General features: G+C 28.6%; 1 protein-coding gene across 2 annotated transcripts in view; it reads right to left on the bottom strand.

Annotated features, from left to right (window-relative positions):
* LOC143234224 (cullin-2-like) overlaps positions 1–27367 on the bottom strand; it is a 50085-nt gene that overhangs the window by 7029 nt on the left and 15689 nt on the right. For both annotated transcript variants that reach the window (XM_076471421.1, XM_076471422.1), the window contains exons 4-18: positions 23517–23611; positions 22638–22737; positions 19321–19403; positions 17375–17471; positions 16185–16295; positions 13622–13784; positions 13208–13332; positions 11056–11163; positions 10536–10598; positions 8966–9094; positions 8490–8576; positions 6787–6933; positions 5110–5187; positions 4732–4798; positions 1898–2094 (exon numbers count right to left, since the gene is read on the bottom strand). In XM_076471421.1, the coding sequence (XP_076327536.1) occupies positions 1898–2094; positions 4732–4798; positions 5110–5187; positions 6787–6933; positions 8490–8576; positions 8966–9094; positions 10536–10598; positions 11056–11163; positions 13208–13332; positions 13622–13784; positions 16185–16295; positions 17375–17471; positions 19321–19403; positions 22638–22737; positions 23517–23611 (1650 nt within the window). The remainder of the gene's footprint in view (positions 1–1897; positions 2095–4731; positions 4799–5109; positions 5188–6786; positions 6934–8489; positions 8577–8965; positions 9095–10535; positions 10599–11055; positions 11164–13207; positions 13333–13621; positions 13785–16184; positions 16296–17374; positions 17472–19320; positions 19404–22637; positions 22738–23516; positions 23612–27367) is intronic.

Genomic DNA, 27367 nt, shown 5'->3' with positions numbered 1-27367 from the left:
AATCCCACTGTACTTAACTGTGGTCCCAAGAAACCAAATAACTTCTATAAGTTCATGTTTTTCAGGGACCACTGCTAAAAGAAACTTTTTTAAGGGTTTCTTTTCCCAAAAATACAGAGCAAATTGTAATTTCACAAACCAAGGTTCAGGTAACTACATATGAATAACTTACAACTAACTAATAATAAACGTGAATTTTTAAATCTGGAACAAAAATTTCCATGAAGGAATCCATCACTCTGTGTATGATGACAAAGTTTACTTTATAAATTCTGATAATGAAGTCTGTACTATCTCCTCACCCCCATACATATAAAAAATACTGCAAAATCTTTTCTTGGATATGTATTTTATAATTATGAAATTATCATGACTAAAATATCAAATTTAGCTGTAATATTTTGGATTACATATATAAGTTTATAGGGTTTTTAATCTATTTTGAAAAGAAACAAAATATGATGACAAAATGTAATTTCTATAGGTTTAAAGGTTTCACTCTACGGCCTGAGTTTAGTTACGCTATGATTGGGAATAAATACACTTTATGAAAAACCAGGCAAAAGGTTTACAAAACATTAAGTCATGTGATGTGTTTATAGATCACAAATTATTTGAATCTTGGTAACAATAAAAGATCTTTTCTTGAAATAACCCTTCAAGTTTACCCCATGAACTAAAATTTATCCAAGAAACTAAAAGATGCCTGGTAGTTTTATACAAGTTCTACATATCACAACCCCTTCTCCCCTAGAAAGAATAAAACACAGGATGATAATCAATTATTTAAGTAGCATCTTCTACTATCTTAAGAAGCCATTTCACAAATTAGTTAAAGGTTTAAAATTTGGTGTAAATGGTAAAAGATAACATCGAGCACACTATAACTTTATGACTGACCATTAAATGGCTCTGATGCTTTATCACCATAAGCACGGAAACCTCAATTTTGTTGTGTACTACATTCATTGATACATTTTCAAAGCTCTAAACATTATAATAAAGGTCAAATATTATAATTTCTTAAAAAACAACACAACAAAGAAAGGAATATTTCAAGTTATGTCACACATACTCCCAGTTTGTTTTTTAACCTCTGTGAATCATATAAATGTGCTAACCATTATATAAGTTGCATAGTTTAAATCTATATGTTGAATCATTAATATCTTTAATATTCTATTTTAAACATTCCTACAGTCTCCTAGAGTCTCCAAACACCAGAATGGACACACAGCATATTTGGTTTCTGAAGGAGAAGATAAAATGCTGTTCTTGTGGTCCTAATGCTCTCTTAGGGAATTATTATAAGCAGACTAAAGCATTGTCAAATGGCTAAAAATTATTTTTTGCATAAATGTTTCTATCTTAATAGTGTATACATTTGAATCAAACTAAATAGAACATTAAAACATAGCTAGACTCTTGGTGGTTGGCATAAAACTGCTATATAGAAAAACTGGTTCTAATGAATACAAGAATATGTTTGAAATTTTGATTTTTCTCTCCTATATAATCAGTAACTACCTATAAACAATAAGTGGCATATCAGTTTATTATAATTTAAAACTTTAAGGAAAAGGGGGTAAAAATTTCACAAGGGACTTTAGGAAGTACAAAAACTAAATACACAAAAATCTAGTAAACCTTTAGTTTTATTTTATTCTATAAATTAATATTAAACCAATAAAAATAACTTGAAAACACCAAAAGGAATAGAATCATTGGTCAAAAACCCTTTTCAAACCCACTAAAAAGTTTTAATACCTTAGGTACAGAAGTTAATATACCGTAACTAAAAACATTATAAAAAAATGCCTTGAATCATTTATGCAGAAGTTTAAAGCAAACTTAATATAAGAGATCTGAAAAAGAAATGGAAGATGCAAATTCTTACATCAGTGGTAATTAGAAGTTTAGCATCAGCCAAACTCTGTAGATGCTTCACTAGTTGTTCATCATTTAACCTTGTATTTTCTTGAAGTTCTTTGTAGCTTAAAGTATCTGCTGACTCGTACAATAACAGCAACCCCATCTGATAGGTTCCCATGGTCACAATGTATGGTTTTTTTAAGTAACACAATTTCACTTCCGCTGAAAATAGTAAAGATAAGTGGCTTCTAGTCAAAAACAGTATTAATTTCTTATTGTAACCACATACAAAATGTTTTAAAATATGATTTCTTGAATGAATTACAAAAAGCTCAGGTACATTTAAAGGTTAAGAAGGATATAAGAAGTTTATTAACAGCACCTTTCTCAACTAAGTTATCTAAAAGTATAAGTCACCTCCATTAATGTTCATATAAGATTTATTACTATATGCACAAACACCATACTATATTATAAATAAGCAACTAATGGGTTGACTTACCACTACCTAAACAAAGTTAAGAGACTCTGGAAACTATAATTAAGTAATTAATGGGTTAACTTACCACTACCTAAACAAATTTGAGAGAAACTCAAGAACATATAATTAAGCAATTAAAGAGTTAACTAACCACAACCCAAGAAATTAAACAAAATTAAGAAATACTCTAGAACCTATAATTAGGTAACTAATGGGTTAATTTACCACCACCTAAACAAATTAAACAAAGTTAAGAGAGAGAGACTGTAACCTATAATTAAGCAATTAATGGGTTGACTTACCACTACCTAGACATATTAAACAAAGTTAAGAGAGACTGGAACCTGGACCTTATCCCACAATCTTCTGTTGAAAGGGCCAGAGCTCTACCACTTAACAGCTTTTTTGAAAATTATTTAATATTAAAAAATATCTTTTAGATAATTCCTAAAGTAATTTAAAGTAAATGTAGGTTTGTAGTAGACTTCATATAAATTAATTTATAGTACATCCAATTGTTCGTCAGAGAATCCTAGGTTTACGTCCCAATCCTTGAGCCTCTTCCCACTTATTAGATATTGTGTGTACTTTTAATGTCTTTTCCCCGACCCTGTCCTTTTCTTAAACATTCTATAGTCCAAACCCTGCAAGCCCCAAATTCAAGTTCTTTTAAGATTTTATTTCATTCTACAATGGAACTACTTTTATGCTTTATAAATGCTGTATATCATCCAAACACAGCAAAATTTTTTGTTACGCTATCATATTACAACTCTTCTTGCTGTTATAGATTTAGTATGCACACACTGAACAGGAGCTTCCACTATTATTATGATACTTTCTTAAACATCATAAACTTTATCAGATGTGGTTTTGAAAACTTTGAAGATTGTAAAAAAAAAAGATCTTAATAATTTGATACCCATGTACTGCTGTAAATAAAATATGCCATAACAATCTAATGCATAATGCATTGCTTATATAACATACTGAAGTTATTCAGTATTACTCAAGTAGCATAATAATAATTGAAAACTTAAAACACATAAAAGATTCCTCTATTTTTATACTGGTTTAAAATTTAGAGTTAGTGAATGTTAAAGTAAATAATTTGATCATTTTTAGTAGCCCACAAACAAATTTGTATATGAATATATACCTCATGAGTATTTTGGTCATAATACAATACATTTCTACCCTTTTACAATAATAACACAAACAATGTCATGTATAAATTGTAACATAGTAACTTTTTGAAATATAAGCTTTAAATGCTACCTCTGCTATTACACCATATTTAATAACTGAATATTTGTCAGATTTTGTGTATATGTTGATGTATATATTGGCAGGATTTTTTACAGCAGGTGTCTGTGATTTGCTGGTAATAAATTTTAACAATAAACAAACAGCACACAGCCCACTTGTTTTAAAATATTAAAAAAAAGCCAAATGTATATACATATGTTCATTACACAATTAATTACAATGGTTGTATCCAGAGCTTTAATTGATTCTCTTTTATTGTCAAAAGTCCACAAAAACTGGTTTAGTTACTTTAGAACCTAAATGACAAGACAAATTACTCTTCTCTATACTATTATCACAATACAATCAGTAATAAGTTCACTTACATTATTACCCTGTGGGTTACCACAGTTGTATCCAAAGCCTTGAATAATTCTCTTTTATATAAAATGTCCACACACAGATTGGTTGAGTTATTTTAGAACCAAATTAAAAAGATGAATTATCTTTCTCTACTCTGATATTATAATAGTCTGTAATTATTACACTTTAAAAGTTGCCACTATACACATTTTATGACTAAACTCACAAAAACCCAGTCAATGTCAATCTTTATCTCTGTATCTTTCCCTTTTGCTTAACTTAATTGGACCAATCTGTTTGTCTATATATATATATATATGTCTAACTGAGGCCTAGAACATTCTACAAACAATGAGATATTATGATGTAAGAATATTCACTTAAAGCAACAAGAAAAAAATTAAGAAGGTTTTGAGTAACATGCCAGTTCACAACAACTGATCTTGATAACAAATAATTTGTAAGCAAACTTTCAGTAACTAAAGATAATTTACTGTAATGCCTGCACAAGCTAAATAACATTCTCATATTAGAATTAACAGTGATGTATACCTAACAATGTTCAGTTTCTTCTACCAATAAAAAAAAAAGTAATTTTTATTTATGTTTGTGATACAAGTTAGATAGTGAAGTAAATCAATATGAATTTATGTTGTGCCCACTACAAGTATTGAAACCTGGCTTCAACATGAGCTCCAAGACTTTCCAAAGCTAAATGTTTTATTATGATTTTACATACTTTACATTTGTATTACTCCACTACTTACCATTACATAAGTGATGTAACCATGTTAGTTTTCTGCCACTAAATTTACTATTGTAGAAGTCTTCAAACTGCAAAAAACAATGCAACTTTAAGGATACCTAGTTATCTTAGTTATTTATTTATTAAATAGTATGTCTATATTACATAAAAGTGACAAAATTATACTATTAGGAAAAAGATTAAAAAATCTGCCAACATTACATAACTATCTTTAAAACATTTACATTAATTTAAAAACACTATAACACTAGACTTAACAAACCTTCCACTTTATTCTTTAGGTTCATTAGGTTGGTAGTTAAAAATTACAAACATTATAAAAATAACTAAAAAGTAGTTTTATAACTTCAGAAACATATGAACAATTTTATGAAATTACCTTTTGTACACTCCTTTCTAATTGCTGAGGAATTGCAAAAGGAGAAATTGCACTTTGTGCAAGTGGCCATGCTCCTGCCTAAAAATTTAAAAATATTAATAATACTACAGATTAATCAAAAGTGCAATGACACTGGAGACTGTACATTCTATTCAGGTGCCACTAAAGAAGTTTTCAGTTTTGTTTTGCTGATCTTGGTTAAAAAAACAAAAAAACTAAAAGCATTATAAAAATATGTTTCTACAAATATATAAATGTACTTGAATTATCTATGGTACTCTATGAAGAAATATATTAACTTCACACAAATAAATTAATATTATTTCTGTCTTAAGAAACACAATGTAATATCAAATAATCTTAATTTTCAAGCAAAGAACACCTCAAGTTTTGTGTAGAAACCTTTAGTTATCAAAATTTGAAACTACAAGAAACACTTTCAAGCTTTCAAAGTTATCTGTGTGTACTTACATCAATAAACTGCATGCAATTCCAATCAACTCTGACTATACATTCAAGAATATTTTATTTTTTAGTTGAAGTAAAAAAACAATAATCCTAAATAAAAAAAATATTTATATCTTTATTGAATAAGAAAAATAAGGTATTACCATTTGGAATGCTAACTTCAAGAGGTAAGTTTTTAACTTACTTACCCCCAAATGGTAGTACCTTATTTTTCTTATTCTTATTTTTCAATTAATTCTTTTCTTCTTTACTCTGGAAAGCAGTCACCTTCCCACAACTGTCTGCAGTCAGGGAAAGATGATATAAATGTGGAACGTTGTGAGCTTGAGCACCCACATTTCATTCTCCTAATCTCTATTTCTGTATCTATTGCCACTCCTTTATTTTATTTTTTTATGTGAGACTGGTGAATGGAGGTTAAGACTGATAAATGATGTATCCCTCAATGTAGATCTTACTTCTGTAGTCACCTCCAAAACCTAGGGTACATTTTATATCCAACATTATAGCTTGTACCCAGGGATCTTTTTTAATTAGTGCACCATTTTCTAATATTATTTTTTTATTTATTTTTGTTTTGGCTTCTTTTTAGGTTATAACAACCTAATATAATTAGTCAGAGGTTTGGATTTGCTGTTTTTTATGCAGTCCTTCCTTTTGATTTTGTTTACTTAACTTTATCAGTATTAATTTTCTCTAAACATATATATATATAAATTACAAAAAAATAAATCAGTTTTATTTGCAAAAAAACTGTACACTACATGACATTTTTAAACTAATAAAAACCTGCCTATCTGGTATAACTTCTCATCCAATTTAAGGGATTAGGTTACGTTAAACATGTATCATTGGTAATGAAATAACAAATTAAGCTGTTTCAATATATTTCTCAATCTTTGAAGAGTGAGTTACCTCCCTTTTAGTTACTCTACCACATTTCATGAAAATTAATTTAACTTACTAGTTTTATATTAATACATTTTAGCATTCAAAATATAAAATAAGAAAAAATACCTGTGGCATATCAAATGAGCACATCAAGTTATGCTTTATCAACATAATTATTAAATACAATACACAACAGCTTGGCTGTGTACTGTGATTTAGGTAATATTAACACAGTTAATACAGTTAATATGCAAAGAGAAAATTAATACATTACAACATCATTAACACAAATACAAATTTTGAAAAAATGATTCTTACCTGTAAGACATATATAGAAAAGTTAATTCCTAGGTCTATATTCTCTGTTCTGAGATATGATGTGAACTTGTTGTTCAGGTCTCCACTGACACTCATGTCAGTAAACATCCTATGCAGTTTACTTGTGAATTCATAGCCACATGCTTGCTGAGCAAGAAAATAATAATTTTAATTGGGCAAAAACAATAATTGAAAAAAGAAGGAATGCATACAGAGGATTTCAGTACACACAATACTTTTATTATTTGTAATCAATAAGTCACAACTTTAACACTATACCAAATCTGTTGCACTTGGAGGGTGCATTACATGTAGACAATAAATATGTATTACTGAATTATAAAAATAACTAAAGCAAATATGCTGGTATTCATTTTTCCCTATTGTTTTTTAGTACCACAGAGTTAAAATGTATTGAATAAAATTGTTCTTGTTAACTAACCCATGTACTAAGTTTCATTTAGCAAACAAGACTGCTGTTGTTAGACCCACCCTGATTATATAAGGCCTTATAGATCAAAGTAATCCCTATAAAGTAAAATAAACATATAAATGAGTGAAAAAATGGGTTAAAAATCATTGAATATATTAAATGAAACCTCATGATTAATTTTTTAATTCAGTTTATTTGAACTCTTCATATGATAAAAATGTTTTTTTTTACTGTGCACCAATAATCATGAACACAATAACCTTGCAGTGTTTTCTACACCAAAACAAAATTAAAATTTATAATTTTATAAAAAAAGTTTTAAACGAATAAAGGATACAAAAAAAATCACCAATTGAAAACTACAATTAATGTAAGCATTTTTAATTTATTTTTAATCAATAAACTGTGTTTTCTGCCTCAATCTGTTAAATACACACATATATTTCAAACTTTAATTTATAATTAAATGTTTATTTTCCAATCCAAAACTAATTATAACTTATAGTTACACTGCCATCAATTCAATCCATTATTTATGAATATATAACAGCTAGCCAAGTGATATGAACAATAGTTTTGCTACCTTTCTGTGATACGTGAAGAAATATTTACTAATTGCACTATCACACTTATTTTATGTATAATATTTCACTTCATAACTGGTGAAAGTACAAAGTTGATTTGTTGTTATTTATGAAGTTATGGTAGGAAGTTAATGTATAAACACATACTTGAGAGAGTTTATTAACCATTAGGTGTTACAATCTTCACAATTCAAGGACACTAACTTAATTCATAGCTCTTTTCAAACTGTTCAACAATTTTTTAATTACTTAATCCTAAAAATTGCTAAATACATTAATAATAACACTTTTCAATTCTTACATTACATTTAATGCACAAGTTAGATTCTCATAAATAAATTATATATAAAATGTTATTTGGAATTTATAATTTCAAATGAAATAGAGGTGATTTTGTTTATTAAAATGAAGAAAAGGAATATAAGTGTAAAATGAAATTGCAATACTACAACAGGAAATTAAAAACTGGTTAAGTATATGATGAATTTATCCTTACTTCCTCATATGCCACATGCACAAACTTGTGGATCATCTACGATGAAGATTTTCTTCTCATGAATAATTCATTCTTCGTTAAATTATACAATTATCACGCTGTATATATATAACCTTGAAAAATTCAAAACGTCTATTTTAAAACAAAATTACTACATAATTAAATTATCCAATACAAACTTCTCACGTACCTTAAGTTTGTTTATCATAGTTTCTTCCAAATCCATAGACATGCTCTGGCTATGAATCAGTCTTTTTGCTAGCATTTTTGCATAAAACTAGCAAACCAAAAAGGAACATATTTTAAAAGAATATCATTATATAATCAGATAATAATTAGTTTTATTTCTCTTAAAACATGGAACAGAAACTGGTATGACAAAAATAAATAAAAAACAGCATTAGTGAACAAAATAAAGTTAATAAATTGAGAAATCATTTTCAGTATATTGAGATGTTTTTCTTCTGAATTGTACTAAAAGTTGACACAGGCACATTAATAAGTTTGACTGACACTATATTTGAGCAAATGAAATAATTGTTAATAGCCCATTTTATAATAGGTATCAAAGCAAAAAATACTGACATGTTGAAATTTAATGTACAAGCCTCTATTTATTACAACATGAAACACTTTAGTAATTCTCTACAATTCTATTTTACTTACTTTCTGATATATATCTTTGTCATCTATATACCTAAACACAGTGACTGACTGAGAAAGTTTGTCTTCAATTTCTGATTCAGAGATTCCCTTTGCACTTTTTTTAAGAAGTGAATCACAATACTTAGCTAACTAGAGAGAAAAAATATTATGTTATCTTCAAGATTCTTTGATATCTACTGTTATTATACCAATGTTAAGATACACTAAAACAAGCACATGTTTCAGTTACATACATATTCAAAGTTATATGAGCTATTAACTTTTTTTTTCATTCCTTTATTTAAAAAAAAAGTAAGATTCTAGTTGCTAAGGTTATGATAATAATAATAATAACATTGTCAACTGAGCTAACTAACCCTTATTATAAAAACAGTATAAGCATGTATTACAGGATTTAATTTAAGTTTAATGTAGCATAGTTTTTCTGAACAATTCTTGTTGGTACAAGTTCATTTATCCTCATTTTTATTTCAGTAACTTTCAATGATAATTCTCCACAAGTTTTAAAGCAGACATAGATGAATCGCAAAAATTTTGAACATACTATTGCTAAACAAGGTTTTCAGACAATTGGCTTATTACTTGATAAAAACACCTTCAACTAAACACACAAACACCATTTTTCTGCTACCCTTTTGTGGCACATGTAGAACAACTTTATAACTGCACTCTCACCTTTATTTTATGTGCAGAATTTCAACAATGTATAACCAGTAAAGATATAAAATATCTTCAGTTACACAAAGTTAATCACCCTAGAGATAAAGTTAAGAACTACATATAATATTTCAATGAAACACTAAGCAAACAGCAGAAGTAATCATGTTAATTACTCACTGATACTGCATCAATCCACTAATCCAAGATTATAAATAAAAATTCTGGAAATAACTTGAATGAAAATGCTAGCTATAGATTAAAATAAACATAATCAATGAAGAAAGCATTAAAGTAGTTTTTTAAAAAGACATTTAGATAAATAAAATTTAGTAACTTAAATGGTTTAAGTTTAATCTCAGCTCATGAACAGCTGTCAGCAATATGGTGAAATGACTCATGACTGATTGTGTTGTGATGTATAACCTTTCATTTTAAACTGTAAAACAACGTGCTTCATAACCTAGCTAAACTGTTATATGACTGATTATACCACGATATACAATCTTTTGATTTGTGGACAAAAAATAAATAAAATTGTAAATAGAACATGCTGGGAAACATGGATAAAACACCACATTACTGATTGTGCAATGTCACATATACTTCCATTTTTGAATAAAAGTTTTAAACTGTAAACAGAACATGACTAGCAAACCAGATAATAATTTTAAACTATGAGAAAAATATGTAAAATAATCTGTTAAACACAGTTTGAAAAGAAAGGTCACCAAAACTGTTTATAATGTTCAGGCAATAATGAGAAACAACAAATACAATTCAAAATGCAGCAAGATTATTTTATAAGCTTTGATTAACTACAAAGTGCTTGAAAAGAAAAAGGTTTAAGATAAAATTACGCAGGTTGTTCAGTAAATTACTAATTGAAATGACTAGAGAAATATGTACTTACCAATTCTGGAGAGCGACAAGGATGCTTAGGGTTAGTTCTGTGATTAATTACAATTGCACAAGCCTAGAATACAGAAAATAGTTTAAACAATCCAGCCAATAAAAAGAACAAACTTGCTACATATACAATAGCTCAAATACACAATGTACTGTCAATTTTAATCATTTTCATAATGCCTCCCCAAAGAATAGTTGTAAAATAAAAGGTCACATTAATTTAATTTTTAAACAAAATTTCTTGTACCTACATGTGTCACACATCTAGTTCACAATTAACTGAACCATCCAAAATCAGTATCATTTTATGTAAATTTTTCTTAAAACTGTGTGCATGGTTTATGTAATTAACAGTTAACTGATTCATAACTGTATATACATTTTACTTAGTTAACTAATCTATTTAAAGTATTATTATTTAAACAGATTATTTTTGTTAAACTAAAGTAGCTTAGGACAGTAACTATCACTTAACTGATCCATCCAAAATCCATGATAGTCATCTACCAATCAGAACATATTACCTTATCTAAAGCACCAATGAACTGCTGGTCTCCATGAAACACCTCCCTAATGAGCTGTTGAAATTTGTTGTGAACTTCTAATACTGATTCAACAAACATCTGAGGTATCTGTTTGAAAATATATGTGTAATAAATACCATAATCTATAATAACAGAGAAATAATGGAAATAATAAAATAGCATTCAGTTACTGCATGATAAAACAGTGTATTTACAATTACTGTCTGTATCAAAATTGGAGGTATTATTCCTTTAAAATTAACAAACCTAAATTCAACAATTTGGAAAATAAAGGAAACAAAAATTAAATATATTAAAGATAAAATTGTCTAATAATACTACAGTACTGAAAACCATCTAAAAACATTCTCTTGAAGCCTCACCATGTCATTACAGTCGATGTTATCACATATGGTCATGATCTATGTAAGAACAATATACTTTGATAACAGTTCTGCAGTTAGGTTTTCAAAGAAAAAAGGGATATATTGTAATGTAATCATGTCCAAAGTACACCATTCCTTCAAAAGGGAATTCTGCAACCCATCTAGTATACAAGGATAATGGTTTTTCAGAGTACAATTCAAAGGTTCAATTGTCTAGAAATCTATAGGTTTTACATCTGACTACTTTACCAGTATGCCTTTGTATGTTATTGCACAAATACTGATTTGCACTTTGAGCTGGTTAAGGCATGCAATGGCTAAATGAATGTTTAACAGAAGCAACTTGTTTACAAGTAAGTTGTACAACTTTCCCAGACTGAGATTTTTATGTTATATATGAATGACTTTTGCCACTGAATATTCTGTTTATGGATTCTCCCCTATTACAAGATGACACATTTTGATCACTATGGCTGGTTCAAGACTTGTTGCAAGTTTCTTTCTAGATGGTCTTGGTACCCTAAATTGATCCACATGAGCCTTAGAAATTCTAAATCACTAATCTGAATGCATCTTCATGATAATAATGTATTAATATTTTGTTGGAAAAAAAACAATCAATTAACCTTCCCAAATGTGATCAATTCTTGGTAGCATCATACACTACCTACTAGATCTCAAAGAATGTCAAAATGTAGTTCTCATACATTACATTCCACTGCACCTTCATATCTATTGTTATTGTCACAAGATTTGTTAATTTGTATATTCAAAATACTTCTAACTTAATGTACACTACCCTCTACAGTTTACAATTAAGTTTTATTTCTCTTATAATGGTATGTTTTTAATAATGACATATTTCAACAACAAATGTTCATTAAAATATTAGAAAAACTGGGATGATACATGATGAGTCATATATTGCCCATACACTAGGACCACAAATGATACATTCAATAAATAACCTTCTCTCTTTGAATGGTCCATAAGCTACTTTTGATTTATAGCGTTTGGCCTCCATCTGGCATCTGGGTTATACTAATAAACCAAATACATACTTTTTGACAATATTTTACATTTATTTGCTAATGTATGTGTTATGATGAATAACTTTACATTTTTCAATACTTAGTTTAAAGTGTAAACATAATATGTCCAGCAACCTGGATGGTTGTGTCTCAATCTATATTCTCTATAGTTCAAAAAGTATTTGCTCTTAAAATAATTTTACCACATATAATTATAGAAATTTTATCAAAACATTACAATTTTTTTCTTAACTTGCTCCAGTAAATAAACAAATAGTGTGAATTTTTATTAGCTGTGCACAGATTTACTACAAACAACTGATAAATCTCATGAGAAATTTAAGAACACAGCTCTTTCAAATATTTAAATCAAACAACATATTCACAAAACATACATATATCTGCATTAGAAAAAAATGCAAAGTTGCTTGTCAAAGAATATTAATTAATTGTATCTTTACTACAGGGGCACCATCATGCATTTTAATATACTAAATGTATCATATTTAAGTCAAAATTACAAATAAATATTTCTATAGTGACATGATCAAACAAGATTAAGTGTTTACACACTGATAAATATATGAATATTATTTAAGATCATATTATTAAATGTTTGCAGTTCACAAGAGTAGCTTATTACATAAATGAATAGATGATGGATAATTCTTTCAGAACAGCATTACCTTAAAGTGTTATAAAGCCCAGAAAGAAGCAAGAATTTTGTTGACTTACATTATCACCTCGAAGGTTGTTGACAGATTCAAGTCCAATCCGTGTTATATGCTGTTGAACTTGTCTAATAAGAGCATCAGGTCCTCCATGTACAGGTTTCAATAAAGTGTACATATTCTGCAGATCTGTATAGAAAGTTAAAATAAATGAGTTTCATTTTCTAAGAAATTTGTTGCAAAAACAAAAAGTACAAAGTATGATTTATTGAATTATAATAAACTTTTTTTACACTTTACATCGAGTATTTTCAATGTTTTAACCAATTTCAACAGACCATGAAAGCACAGCAAAATGAAAAGATTCCTTTTATAGGGTTCAAACATTATTAGCATCTAATGAGCTCAAAGCTTTCTGTTTATATCACCTGTTTATGATGGTTACATTTACTAAATGCCAGAAGCAACTTCACAATACCTCTCTTCCTCTCTTGTTGTACCATGGTTACACATTCCCCATGTAAAAACTGGAGGTGATCTGCTACCATTCTTTGTTCACACTCTTCTGTCACACGTGGGTAAGAGCTTGGATGAAGAAATTTTCTACTCCTCAAATTTTCAGAATCAAGCCGCTGCAAAACCTTTGGTTTCATACAAAACGTAAAAATTAAATTTACATAACTAATAACCCAGTATATACAAAGTAAGTTTCAGTGCTACAGAAATAACTGTATTACCAAATGTATTAAAGACAATATCTTAACATTCAAAATCATCCTTTTCAACTAATGTTTCCACATTTTTTGATACTGCAAAACAGCAAGTTCTTTATAAAGATGTGCAGCAGGTATAGAAGCTCAATTCTATCTAAGATGTTGCAAGTTAAAGAGGTGATAGAATTTCAACAACTAATGGAAAATTTAGTATAATGTATTCAAGTTTGATTGCTGATTGGTGTTCTAACTGAATCTAAACTTATAACCAAATGTTAGTAGTTTCAATTATGATGGAGTGGAGAAAAAAAACACTACATTTTTTTCTTCAGCAGGGACCTGTTTGGCAAGATAGATGGTATTGGTAAGGAATACACAGTCAACTCAGCTTAAGCAAATTCTCTCTTTTGTGCCACTTTGAACACATACAGGCATACAGTTGTTCCATGAATTTCAACCTCATTTTCTATAACTAGTCAGTATGCTGTTGTTGTTTTTTTCACTTTAAAAACCGTGCACACAAAAAAGATTCATTCTCTGGTTTCTTTAACTATTAATACACATTGGTAAGGGTATTAACAAAAAGGAGAGAACAACAATTCAACCTTCCTAGCCTAGCATGGCAATGTGGGTTAAGGGGTTTGACTTGTAATTTGAGGGTCACAGGTTCGAATCCCCATTGCACCAAACATGCTTGCCCTTTCAGCCATTAGGTTGAGCTCAAATCATCATTCTCTCCTTGTCAATAATGTGTTAAAACCCAAACCAGCCATTCTGCTCTCTAAGTTAATCTTAAATTAATATTTTGAATAAAAATGTTTTATATTTGAGGACCTCATACTCATCATGAATATTACTAGCCTGGTCAAAAATTAAATGAAAACATGCAAACAAAGAATTATGATTAAGAATTTTGCATAAATTACATAGAATCACAAATACTGGTATGCATTAGGGTAATGATTTTAACCAAAGATACAGAGTATCAAAACTGAATTAATATATCCTGTTAGATGTCATATTCAAATGTAATTTGTTGAAAAAGAAATTACACACTATATTCTATGATAATTATGAAATACTGACTAACAGTAAATGAAAAAAAAATTAATATGTTGATAAGTTTACAAAAATAGTTAGAATTAATTAATGAATTCAATTTTACAGTTTTAGAGAAAAGTTTGAGGAAAATTCTCCTGAAACTCAATGTATTAAGTAATTTTCATCAATTACACTATTTTTCCCACTAAGGTAGTGTACTGTAAGGTAAGGAGGTAAGTGTGTGTTTTTCTTATAGCAAAGCCACATCGAGCTATCTGCTGAGCCCACCAAGGGGAATCAAATCCCTGATTTTAGCGTTGTAAATCCGGAGACTTACAGCTGTACTAGCGGGGGGCATAGGGAAAGGAAACAGTGTACATGTACCTGGTTTTATGTGCAACAGTGATTTCCATAAAAGAGAACTGCTTGTAATTTTTAATAAAACAGGGAATCTTAATGCAAGATCTGTTCCAAGTATCATAAAATATGTTTTCTCTGCAACTAAAGCAAATTTCTTACTAACAATACAGTGTAAACTTATTTTAGTAGTATCACCAAGTTCAGAGAGCTTTCATTATTAAATTTCAGCAGCAATAACCAAAGTGTGAACAGAATCTGTCTTGTGAGATGTTGGGCTGACAGTCATTTTTCATTCTGAATTTTAGTAAAAAAAGTCAACAAAGTTGTTTGATTTCATATAAGATATAGCACAGCTAATAAACAGCATCCAACTAGACTATTACAAGGAATTTTAGTTTCACAAATATTTGTCCATAACCATCATAATTACAAGGTATCATATCAATTAATAAATGTAAAACAAACAAAAACTATATGCTAATGTCTACGTATAAAAAACGTTAAATACCTCATCTATTAAATAAAGTGAAAAAAATGTCACACATTTTTCCAGCATATACAACACAGCAGGTTGAATCAATGTAAATCTCTTGTAATTCTCACTAAAATGCATACTGTTTGACAAAAATGTTCATATTTTTTCTGATAATCACTGAGATGCATATAATTTTTTAGTTTTTTAGTACTGAGTAAAAATTCAAAGAACAACAAATATTGCTGAGTATTCTATAATCATTTTCAATGTGATTTTGTTTTCTTGTTTGTAATAATGCAGAAGGCTACATTACTGTAATACTTCTGCTCTGTCCACCTAGAGTGCTGAAACCTAACTTTTAGCCTACTGATTTATTACTGAGCCATCAGGGAACTTTTTCACCATGATATGCAGAAATTTCTAATTAGAAAAACAACAAAAATTTATCTTACCTTGACCATGTACATGGAGCAATCTGACTCATACAACAGCTTGATGGCTTCTTTTCTGTAATATTCACCAGTGGCTTGAAGAAATGGAATTTCAAACATTTCCTGATACAGCTGAAAAAATAACCAATATAACTTTTAAAAACGAAGAAAAATATTTTGATTCTGAAAAGTTTATCCACATTGTAATTTATTAAATGAACTATAAAAAAAACATACCAATATCTGAAAATCAAATTAGAATTATATACACGACTAACATTTTCATGTGACAAAAACTTGCAATAAACTGTAGACCCCAGTGGCATAGCACTATATCTTTGGACTTGCATCACTATAAACCAGGTTTCAGTTCCAGTGATGGGCAGAGCACAGATGGCCCATTGTGTAGCTTTGTGTTTAATTACAAACAAACAAAACAAACTGTAAATAATATCACATAAAGTGAGTAATACATCATCAACTGATTTAGAATTCGAAAGACCATATACGTAAATAAAACCAATCTTGCATAGCATGATGTAAATAGGGAAAAAATCTTTAAAAAATTTGAATACAAGTAAAACACTAACACTCTCAAGATGGGTGGGTAAAAGTGCATGTCATGACTTTTAAGGTTACATTCCAAATGTAATTAATCTACGTTATTATCAATGCATATGAATAAACTTGGGATCAAAACATTAATAAATCAAATATAAATATAAGCGTTAAATGATATCGGTTTACTCCGACTTGCAAACTTTCACCTTTTTTTAAACACTCATCTGTGATGTCCCAGGTTTAACATAAATTACTCATTATAATATAAAAATACTAAGGCACAGTCTAATTTTTATATCCTTTAACTCTCTTTGTTTATGGACATATAAACAAAAAAGCAAACCTACTTGCTGTGTCCTTCTATCACACATTGTCAGTAATTCTCTATGATGTTTGCTATACATTAACTTACAAACAACAGAAATACAAAGTTTTTATTTATTAAATGAAGTGTAATGCCATTTTGTTCTCAGTAGAGATTTTTAACTATTTCATCAACACATTCAAACCTGCTATATCCAAGCTCAAACAGAACAGCTAAGGGAATTATTTTATGGCCTAAATCAATCATTTATCCAAATAATGATTTACCAAGTACAGAAAAGTTTTCAAAAGCAGTTTATAGTTGCTTACAGATTTGTTTTGATTACCTGCAATGATCCTTTCTTTTTGTATTCTTCAACCAAAACAAATGAATCAATAACTCCATGAACAACTTTCTGGTTAGGACTATCACCAAGACGGTCACTAATAAAACCAAATCAAAACATAATGAGACAAGTTTTACAAAAAACATTTCCATTAATATATATATATAAAATTTGGAAAAATTTATTTCAGTGAAAAGGCCAATCATACATTTCACACATGCACTTGAATAGCATTTGGTAGGACACCAGTATTCTAAAGTGCATTGCAACTATTTTTCATGTTTTTATGATAGAAATAAAATGTTATGCAATAACTAACTAAACTGATACACCACTAAATGTGTCATCACACCACAAAATTCAACTTTATAATTTGTACAATACTTTTCTTGACCACAAACTTATTTACAATAACAGCAAATACACATAAACCAAAAAACATGATGTAAAAGCATTAGTTTTTGTACAGCAATAAAGTTTTAAATTTATAAATTTTTAAACAATAAATAACTTGTATTATATATGTAGAAATGGCTAGTAGGGGTAGAAAAAACACTATGTAGAGGAGCGAACAACGTTTCGGCATTCTTTGGTCATCGTAAGGTTCACAAAGAAAGAGGTAACTGACCTATAGCTGACCACATGTTTGAAGGCAGTTGTGTAATTGATTGTAGGAATGTGGAGGGCGTGCTTAGATGTTTGATTACATTTATTATAGGTTACTATGTATTGGTTTATTTTGGGCTTGAGTTGTTGTATAAGTAAGGCTTCTTTAATTTTGCATTTGTTTATGTTTGTTTCTTTATTTAGTATTCTGGTGTTTTCTATGGTTATGTTGTGTTTATTTGATTTGCAGTGTTCAAAAACGTGTGAAGGTGAATTTTTGAATAAATTTGGTATTAACTGGAATGTCGTATTTTGTTACTAGTTTTTGCCAAATGTTGGTTATTTTTCTGCTGATGTCGAGAATATATGGTATGCAGTCATATATGGTTTTGTGATTTTTTAAATCATGGGGCACATTTACTTTTGTCAGTTGATTTTGCTTTTTGTCTAGGTGTCTGCGTATAATGTTTTCTATGGTTTGTGGAGGAATCTTATTGATGTTGATGAAGTATTGTTTTATTTTGTCTAATTCGTCATTAATTTTATCTGGTGAGCATAGTTTTTGTGGCTGTGTTTATTTGGTTTCTTAGTATGTTGAGTTTTTTTGTTTCATGTGCTGAGTCCCAAGGAATGTATAGTCCAGTATGGGCAATTTTTCGGTAGATTTCTGTTTTAAATTGTGTATCAGTTCTTGTAATTTTGAGGTTAAGAAATGATATTTGATTGCTTTCTTCCTGTTCACATGTGAAGTTCATGTTGGGATGTATAGAGTTAATGTGATTGAAAAAATTAAGTGCATGTTCTGTAGATGTGAATCCCGCAATCGTGTCATCTACATCTCTGTACCAGTACAGTGGTGGATGTAATGCTGTGTTAACTGTTGTGTTTCAACTTGTGTCATAAAAATAACACAAGTTATTTACAAAAATAGCTAACTTGGCTATAAGATTATCATATGTGGCCCTAAACTTACAAACCAGATCAGTCAATTTGCTACAAAATTTAAAGTCAACTTAAACCAAACACTACATGATTTACTGAAACAGCAAAATGTGCTTTTAAATGAATCTTTTAATTACATTTCACTAACCCTAGGACATAAAGTAAACTTAAATCAGGAGTGCATTTAATTTTTAGAAATTCTTTCCAACAAATGAAAATTTTTTTCCATAATAATTTCCAGAACTCTAAATTAATCAAACTTTATCCATTTAAATAAATTCATTTTGAAATAAGAAAAAAATTGACTAAACTAATGCTTTAAGGAAAATAATATTGACAGAAACACAATTTTCACCTTATATAAATAGTAACAAACAATAAGTCACCACAACACAAACCTTCTAATTGCTTCAAGCAATAGATTGACCAGGCTATCTTTCAAAGGCTCTATCATGTTACGTTTCCACAGATCAAGACCTAGCTGCAAAACTCTTAAACATCAATATGTTTGATAATAAAGTACAAGCATATTAGGTTAATTTTTAAATATTTGCTTTAATAAAATTAAAACTGTTCCAAGTTCAAAATCATGCTGCATTGTACATCAATGTGCTCTTACATAAATGATGCCTTACGATAACAGAGTTCATTATATACAAATATACACTAAAAATATACATAGAAACTTTTAAATATGTAAATATTTAGTTGAAAAAAGTGAAGTTAATCTATAATTATAATAATGAATATTTAAGTAAGGATATTTATGACAATGATTTCTTTTTAATACCTTAAGATGTTTTTTTATGAACCATTAAACACTAACCAATAACCAATATGTATATTTTTCAGTATAGAATCATATATGTTACTAACAATCAAAACTTAAGTCTATTTGACTATATTACAATTCAGTTCTACAAAATGAGTTTTAACACCAAAACAAAAACATTATTATTATTCATTTTAATCTTTTATAATAAAAGTAAAAACCTCTATGAAGTAAAAATAGCTAGGTACATTTCATATGCTCTGTGATCCACATTCTGTGCATAAAGTTTTGCAAACAGTCAATATTAAACATACTTCATAATAACACATAAGCTCTAAAGTTTCAGTTTAAAGGTATTAAAATTGAACAACATTACAAATCTATTGAATTACAAATGCCTGGTAATGTTACACTAAATACAATTATCCAACACATTCACAAAAAACTGAGGTAATTAATCTTCAAATCTAATTCACATTTGTTATTTTTAATAAAATCTGATACTAACTAAGCAAAACTGCAGTGTCAAGTTAAGGTAATTATTATTACAATGGCTTCTTTAAGATGACACAAATTTTAACATAATATTAAGAAAAAGTCAATAGTAATATATCATCTAACTATCTTTATGGCAAAACAATTTTCAAAATTAGTCTAATTTTATTATAAAAATGAAACAAAAATATAGTTTGTTTTGACCTACAAACAATAAATAAGAACACATTCAAAATTATATAATCTCTTTCAAAACCACTATCTAATTATAGTAATAAAAATATACACAGCTTCAAGAGAAACCTGAGAGTGCATGGATGCCCATATACAAGTATATTCAAACACACTGTTACAAACTAACCACTTCCAATGTATTTAAAAGGTACCGAGTCCACTTTTAGAAAGGTGGTATTTTGGATAAATCTAGAGAAACCAGCTTCTTCTGGTTAATTGTAAAGTTCACAAGTTCCACAAAAATAAAAAAAATAAAACTTCATTAAATTCTGTCCAATATACAAGGACAAATCATAAAATCTATATCACTAAGCATGTTCTAAAATCTATATTAATAAGCATGTTCTGGAAGTTTTCAACAAACATTAAAAACTAAATTTTACTCTATTTTATTGCTCAATAGATTGTTAATCTTCAAATAACTTCATTTGTTTTAGCACATTATTGACAGTTTAACCACAGCTTAAAGTATAGCTTTCACAAATAGATATATCTTTACATATAATCATTAGCCACAGGTTCTCTCCTCCCAAAGCATGCCAAAAGATCAAAAAAGGCCAGACAATTGATAACCCAGGAAACAAAAGACAACCATACATCCTGGCACAAACTGGGTATATTAATTAATACGTGTATGTTATAGACAAAAGAAGCTGCACCTGTTGGTTTCCTAGCTACTCTCCGAGTTTTATGTTGCTATACTTTGTAGTGCAACCACCATTGTTGTATCAATGTAGCCACATATCTGTATACACATATTTGTTTACATTAAATAAAACCACTTCCTCCTCAAACCTCTCGCAGAGAGTGGTGAGATAAAAATATAGTCTAAAATCTTCAAATAGTCCCAGAAATGTAAGAATGACCATTAGTCTATGCTATGCAGTTCTTTAAACTATGGGCAGAAATAAAATTATATCACTAAGAAAAAAAAATTTCCTTCTTTGTTTTAACATCAAGTATTTCAAAACAAAATGCAAAGTTATTAATTCCACACTTTAGAAAAAGGGTATTTACACAGCACTTTTCACAGTGTGAACAAGACAAGAAGAAACTTCTATTTAAAAAACCTTATTATCAGCTAATCCTCTATTGTGTTGTAACTTTTCATATTAATTTATAAAAAAAGACTTGGTATATATGTCAATATAAAATTAAGAGTAAATATGACGTTCTCCTTTAAGTGATATACAGCAGATAGGTATGTTATATTAAAATAATTTTGGAACCTCACCACTTCATTTGGTTGTGTTCTATTTGACCACCATACATTTTGACATTTGTTCTTCAGCAAAGTTTCCATGTAAAAGACATTATCCAAAGCATGCCACTACTCTCTAGTAGTTTTTATAATACATATAGTGTGTAAGGACAATGGTTTTCAAGAATATATCAATGCTCGAATTAAACACAAATACATAAAAGTGTATCTAACTGCTTGAGGTTATATGACAGCTGAGCTGAATGAATGTGAAATTATACACTGTTGGTTTTGTTTCCTGATGGAGATCCTTCTTGAATATGTTCTGTACTCTTGTTTGGAATATTTTGATATTTCTTCTACTGATTTTGTGTTCATGGATTTCCACCTATTAAAAAACACTACACTTTGATTACTAAAGTTGGAGTGCAACTTTTAGCACATTTTTCTGGATGCCTTAGTAGTCCAAGTCGATCCATATTCTTTTGTTTATCCGTGCCATTAAATATAAGGGATATCCTCATCTTGAAAGTTCTAAATCATACATTTTAATGTGTTTATGATCTCACTTTAGAAATAATTTGCATTATAAAGGGCTGTTACATACTTTATCCAAAGGTGAGAGATTTTCATTAGCACCACATTACCTATGATTACCAAACAACATCAAAATGTAATTCTGATACATACCATTATACTTCAACTTTATACCAACTTTAGCTAAACCATGACTTACTAATCTACACAAGTAATGATTATTTTTACAAAATGTACTAAATCATTTAATTAAATACAATTTTATATTATCTTGAAGTCAAATATTATATGTATTAGGGGTAATATGTGTGCTTTAAAAATACTCCTTAAAAACAAATTTATCAACATGCAGCAAATAGTTTATGTTGAAGTGATACTTTTTAAATATGAAGACATTACAAAAAGGTCTGAAATTTTTCATTATATATGTGTAATTTATAAAATTAAATTCTAAATAAAATCTAAAGAATACATACCTCTCCAATTTCAAGCATCTGATCAGCTGGTTCTAAGCAACCATAAATTAAATCTGCATCACTGAATTTCTGTTTTCGAATATGTTGAGTATTTAAATACCTACAGAAATGTGCATTCAAATATAAATAATAAAAATCATATCTCTTCTAAACCCTTTCTTGTTTATATTAATATATTTTTTTTATAAAATATTAAAACCTGGTATGTTTTACTTTGGAAAAGCTGCATAAAAGCTCTTTCCATTCACCATCCCTAATGTTGAGGTAGTAAGAGGGTAGGGGGGAGTAGTTAGTAAATGCCAGCTGCTGTCAAGTCTTAGGATACTTTAATTAAATAAAGGAATATAACTCACCTATGGGCCCCTAAGTGTAGAACAATTTTACAACAATAGGATGCAAACCACAGATCCATAGTCCAGATATAAATCACTAGGTCACACCCAATCCAATATCATATATATATATATATATATATATATATATATATATATCAGATGATTAGTGTTAGTTATCTAAACAGCTATGATTCAAGATTCATGTTTAAGAATAATAATATCTAAAAACTAGATATAATAATTCAATTATACATAAGGTAAAAAAGTATCTTCTATCAAATATTAGGTTACAAAATAATTGAAATTGCTTTTTTTTTCACTTCAATAAAAAAATCTGTCCCACAAGAACTTGGATACTTTTAAGTAATAGAATATCAATTTTATGAAACAATAAGATACAAAATAATTTACATACAAGATTCCATGACTTTAAATATGCAGCTATTATAGAACAAATACATAAGTGGATATAAATGAAGACACACATTTGTAATTTTTCTCCAATTTCCTGACTTTATTATCCTCTTTACTGTGATATACTTACATATACAACTTATTTAGGTAATTGACTCCTTGACTGTACTGTAACCAATGTTTGTGATACGCACCAAGAAGACCTTCTTCAGAACTTGCAACTAACTGTAATTTAAAGCAATAACTGAGACTAAAATTCAATATGATGCCATTAAGCAAAAATAACTGGTGTTTTGGAAAGATTAAACATAAATATAAAAATTAGTAAAACTTGTGTATCTCGGAAGAAAAACAATTACTAGAATTTCTCTATATCTAACAGCTATTTTAAACTACTTTGTTTTGTGTTTTCAGGTATTATGATATTTTAATTTTATTATTATTATTATAAAAATAAAACATTTTGATGCATTACACAAACCATTTATGTATTTAAAGATAAATACATAATAATAATTATGTATAATTAAATAATTAAATGAAAATTTGAAACACAAACATATCTTTTATTTGCCTTTATAAAAGATTTGAAAATCATTAAATCAATAATTCACAATTTAAACATTTACTATCAGATAACCTTCTGTATATATACACTATTTAGTTAATGACCCTTTCCCCATTGAAAATACTTAGTATTTAAAATCAAAATTGTAAGAGTAATTTTTCAGTTGTCTTCCAGACAGAACACTGAGGACACAAATTAAAATTGGCCAATTCCCCTCACCAAACAATATTTTGTGCCATTACAAAACTGATAATCTCATACATTTCTGTACAATGTCACAACACGTTTCCCCAAAACATGTTAAATTCACATGTATGGAAAGTTCAAATTTTTGCACCAATTGTAAAACCATGTTCATTAACTAATTGTGGTACAAAATAAACATTTATGTCAATTTTAACTTCCTTGCATAAACATGTATATAATAGTTAAACAAATTATTTTGATGAAATAATAATAATAATAAAAAATGATGTTATCATTTTGTTACATGTGATAACTAGCCATGCAGTATCCTTACCATTCGTACCTATTTTGAACAGTTTTCTATTTTTAAATTTTTACAGCAGATGATGTTACATTAATTACTAAAATATTTGATTAAAATCATTGTCGTATTTTTCCAGATCTACATCTGAGCATACGAAGAGTTTAACAACCATGATGTTTCTAGTAAATAGTTCTCTTGGGAAAAGAAGCCCCTTAGAAGATTTCACACTCTTAAACAAGAAGGAAAAACATGTGCTACATAAATTACAAAAAAAAGCACCTTTCCTATTTCTTAAATGGTCAACACATTAACAAAAACAAGAATTAGAGCAACTGAACAGGACCCAACTATTGCAACCTAGCTGAAAATGATAAAGCTACTTCATTTTGTTCAAAAAATAAAACGAGCAGCATAATAACCCATAAACTGACCAGCACTGAGTCTGAGTACTCAACACTATCTAATGAAAGGTAAACAGAGGATGGCTTGGCCAAGAGTCCTCAAGAACAAAGACAGCAAAGTGTGATGGAATTCCTGAAACCTCAGTTTGTCAAATCAAACCTTAAAAAACAACATAAATCTGGCTAGAAAAAACTTATACAAATTTATATGCCATAACTATTACATCATCATGGAATACAAAACATGGATAAAGGAATGATATAATTCTGTTTTAAATCAAAACTTGTGGTAACATTCAAATGAAATTTAAGCCACTTCTTAGCAATATTATGGTGGGTAAGAAATAAAGAAATTAGCATGACCTGATACAAGCTATTTAGCTATGTAATAAAACCATAGCCACATGATTCAGAGTTGAGTGTGGATATAGATACAAAGACCGTTAAAATGATGCAACTGCTCATCCTTACACATGAAAACTGGTAACAATCAATGAAATGTTATAGTAGAGTACATTGAAAAACAAATTTTTCAGTGAAAAGGTTAACATTTTAATTGTAGCACTTTACAATGCTTAAATGAGTGTATCAAATGTTATTGTACAAATACATTTTAGGTAATTTTGAGTTTCCATTTTCAGTTTGAAGTTTTCTTTTGTATTAACTTGACCATCAAACATTTAAGAAACTTTACATGTATGAAAACACACATCAAGTTAGTGGAATAACATCAGTAATTCAGTTGCAATAAAAAAAATGACAAACAACACTTCTGTTTATTCTCCTTTCAAGCATAACACTGCAGTACATGTGGAAATAACTTTCTTTGATGCTGTTGTGGCACAGTTCAATCAGTGAAAATTTTTTAATTCTGCAAACTTTCCATCAAAACTCTTTATTAAGTCTATCATTTACTTGACTTATTTGCAACTTCCAGAAGATTCTTGAACATAACATAACTAATAATGAGGTTATACAATACTTCTGAAATACCAAAGAAAAAATAACAGTTTATTTTAGTTACCTCTTTACTAGTCAAGGCAAATAACTTTAACTGAAAACATTACAAGTTCTTCTGCTCATTCAAGATTTCCTTCTGTCAATCATTATTTCAAATAACTGACAAAGTTTTAATGAAACCAAGAACCAGATGATGCCTTAGTCACTGAGAAAATACTGTTCAAACTGAAATATAGAATGTGCTTTAACTAATTTTCAAACAGTTGGATACCTTGCAAAGAAAATATAATCACTGTGTCTGGAAAAAAGAATACAGTACTCTTTCAATCTTTACTTGTGCTATATATAGCCCAGATGTTAAGTTCAATAAGCCTTAGCAGTCCACAATGCTTCTTTAACACAATCTAGCATTTGATTTTCTTAGAATTTACTAATTTTTAATTAAAGAGAATGTTTAAAGTGAATAGAAACCATATTAAAATGCAAAGCATAACTATTTTCCTTGTTTTGTTTTCCAGACAATGCATTTATGTCAGTAACATTCTAATGTATTTATTCACAAATTATGCACAGACTCTTTGATATTTTAGCTCAGAAAGTAATTTAAGTGGCTTCAAATAAGCGTAACAGCCACTAAGAAACAAACCAAATTCTGCAACTAATTGTTTTAAATTTAAAAAGTTCAAGTAAATTCTCTTTACCATCAACTACAAAACTGATTTAATAGTTGTTTATGTTCAGTTTGCATATTTTCTAACTTCTACTTGTTCTAAATTTGATTCCTTTGAACTCAGGAGTTTTATTTCATGGTAACTGGAAAAATTTCAAGGATTTTGTCATTTATATCAGTCTTCAAATATCATTTTCTAAAAGAACAAGTATCAGGATTGTGCAATATGCCTATTTAAAGAATACATTAAGATAAAATAAATATGCCTATTTAAAAATCTGTTCAGATGCAAAATATGCCTATTTAAAGAATACATTAAGACAAAAAAATATCCCTATTAATGAACAATTAGCACTTATTTTCATAATGAATTTAAACTTTGTACAGACTGTATACCTTGACAAAGACCAAAGTAGTGATATATACAAAATTAAAGACTGAAAGCAACAGCACAGAAATAAACCGATGAAACAAACAGTGGTGTTAGAGCTTTAAACAATAAAACTACTGTAAACAAGTAAGAAGTATAAATCACACTGAAATGGGTGAGCCTACTTTTTTGTTCATGCATTCCAAAACTAATATGCCAAAAAATTGCATCCTATCTTCTGGGTGTTGTGTTAAAAAACACAACTTAATTATTCTTTGTTTACATAAAATTAAAAAAACCTTACCATTTTGTGAAGGCAAACACTTTTCATTATGTAAACATTACTATATATAACTCCATGACTTTTTTAGCTTGGGCCTGTTATTACAAAAATGAGGTTTCCCTGATCATACACCAGTCAGAATTTATGATTTATTACTTGTTCTCTATGATTAGGTTACTTAAAAGATTTTAAGAGAATAAAAAAGTGAATACATGTGGGGAGTTTTCCATAATTTCATT

The sequence above is a fragment of the Tachypleus tridentatus genome, chromosome 12, assembly GCF_004210375.1.
Source record: "Tachypleus tridentatus isolate NWPU-2018 chromosome 12, ASM421037v1, whole genome shotgun sequence".
In the NCBI taxonomy this organism is placed as follows: Eukaryota; Metazoa; Arthropoda; class Merostomata; order Xiphosura; family Limulidae; genus Tachypleus; species Tachypleus tridentatus.
Note: the sequence above shows the minus strand (reverse complement) of the source record. Positions and strands in the feature narration are given on the sequence as shown.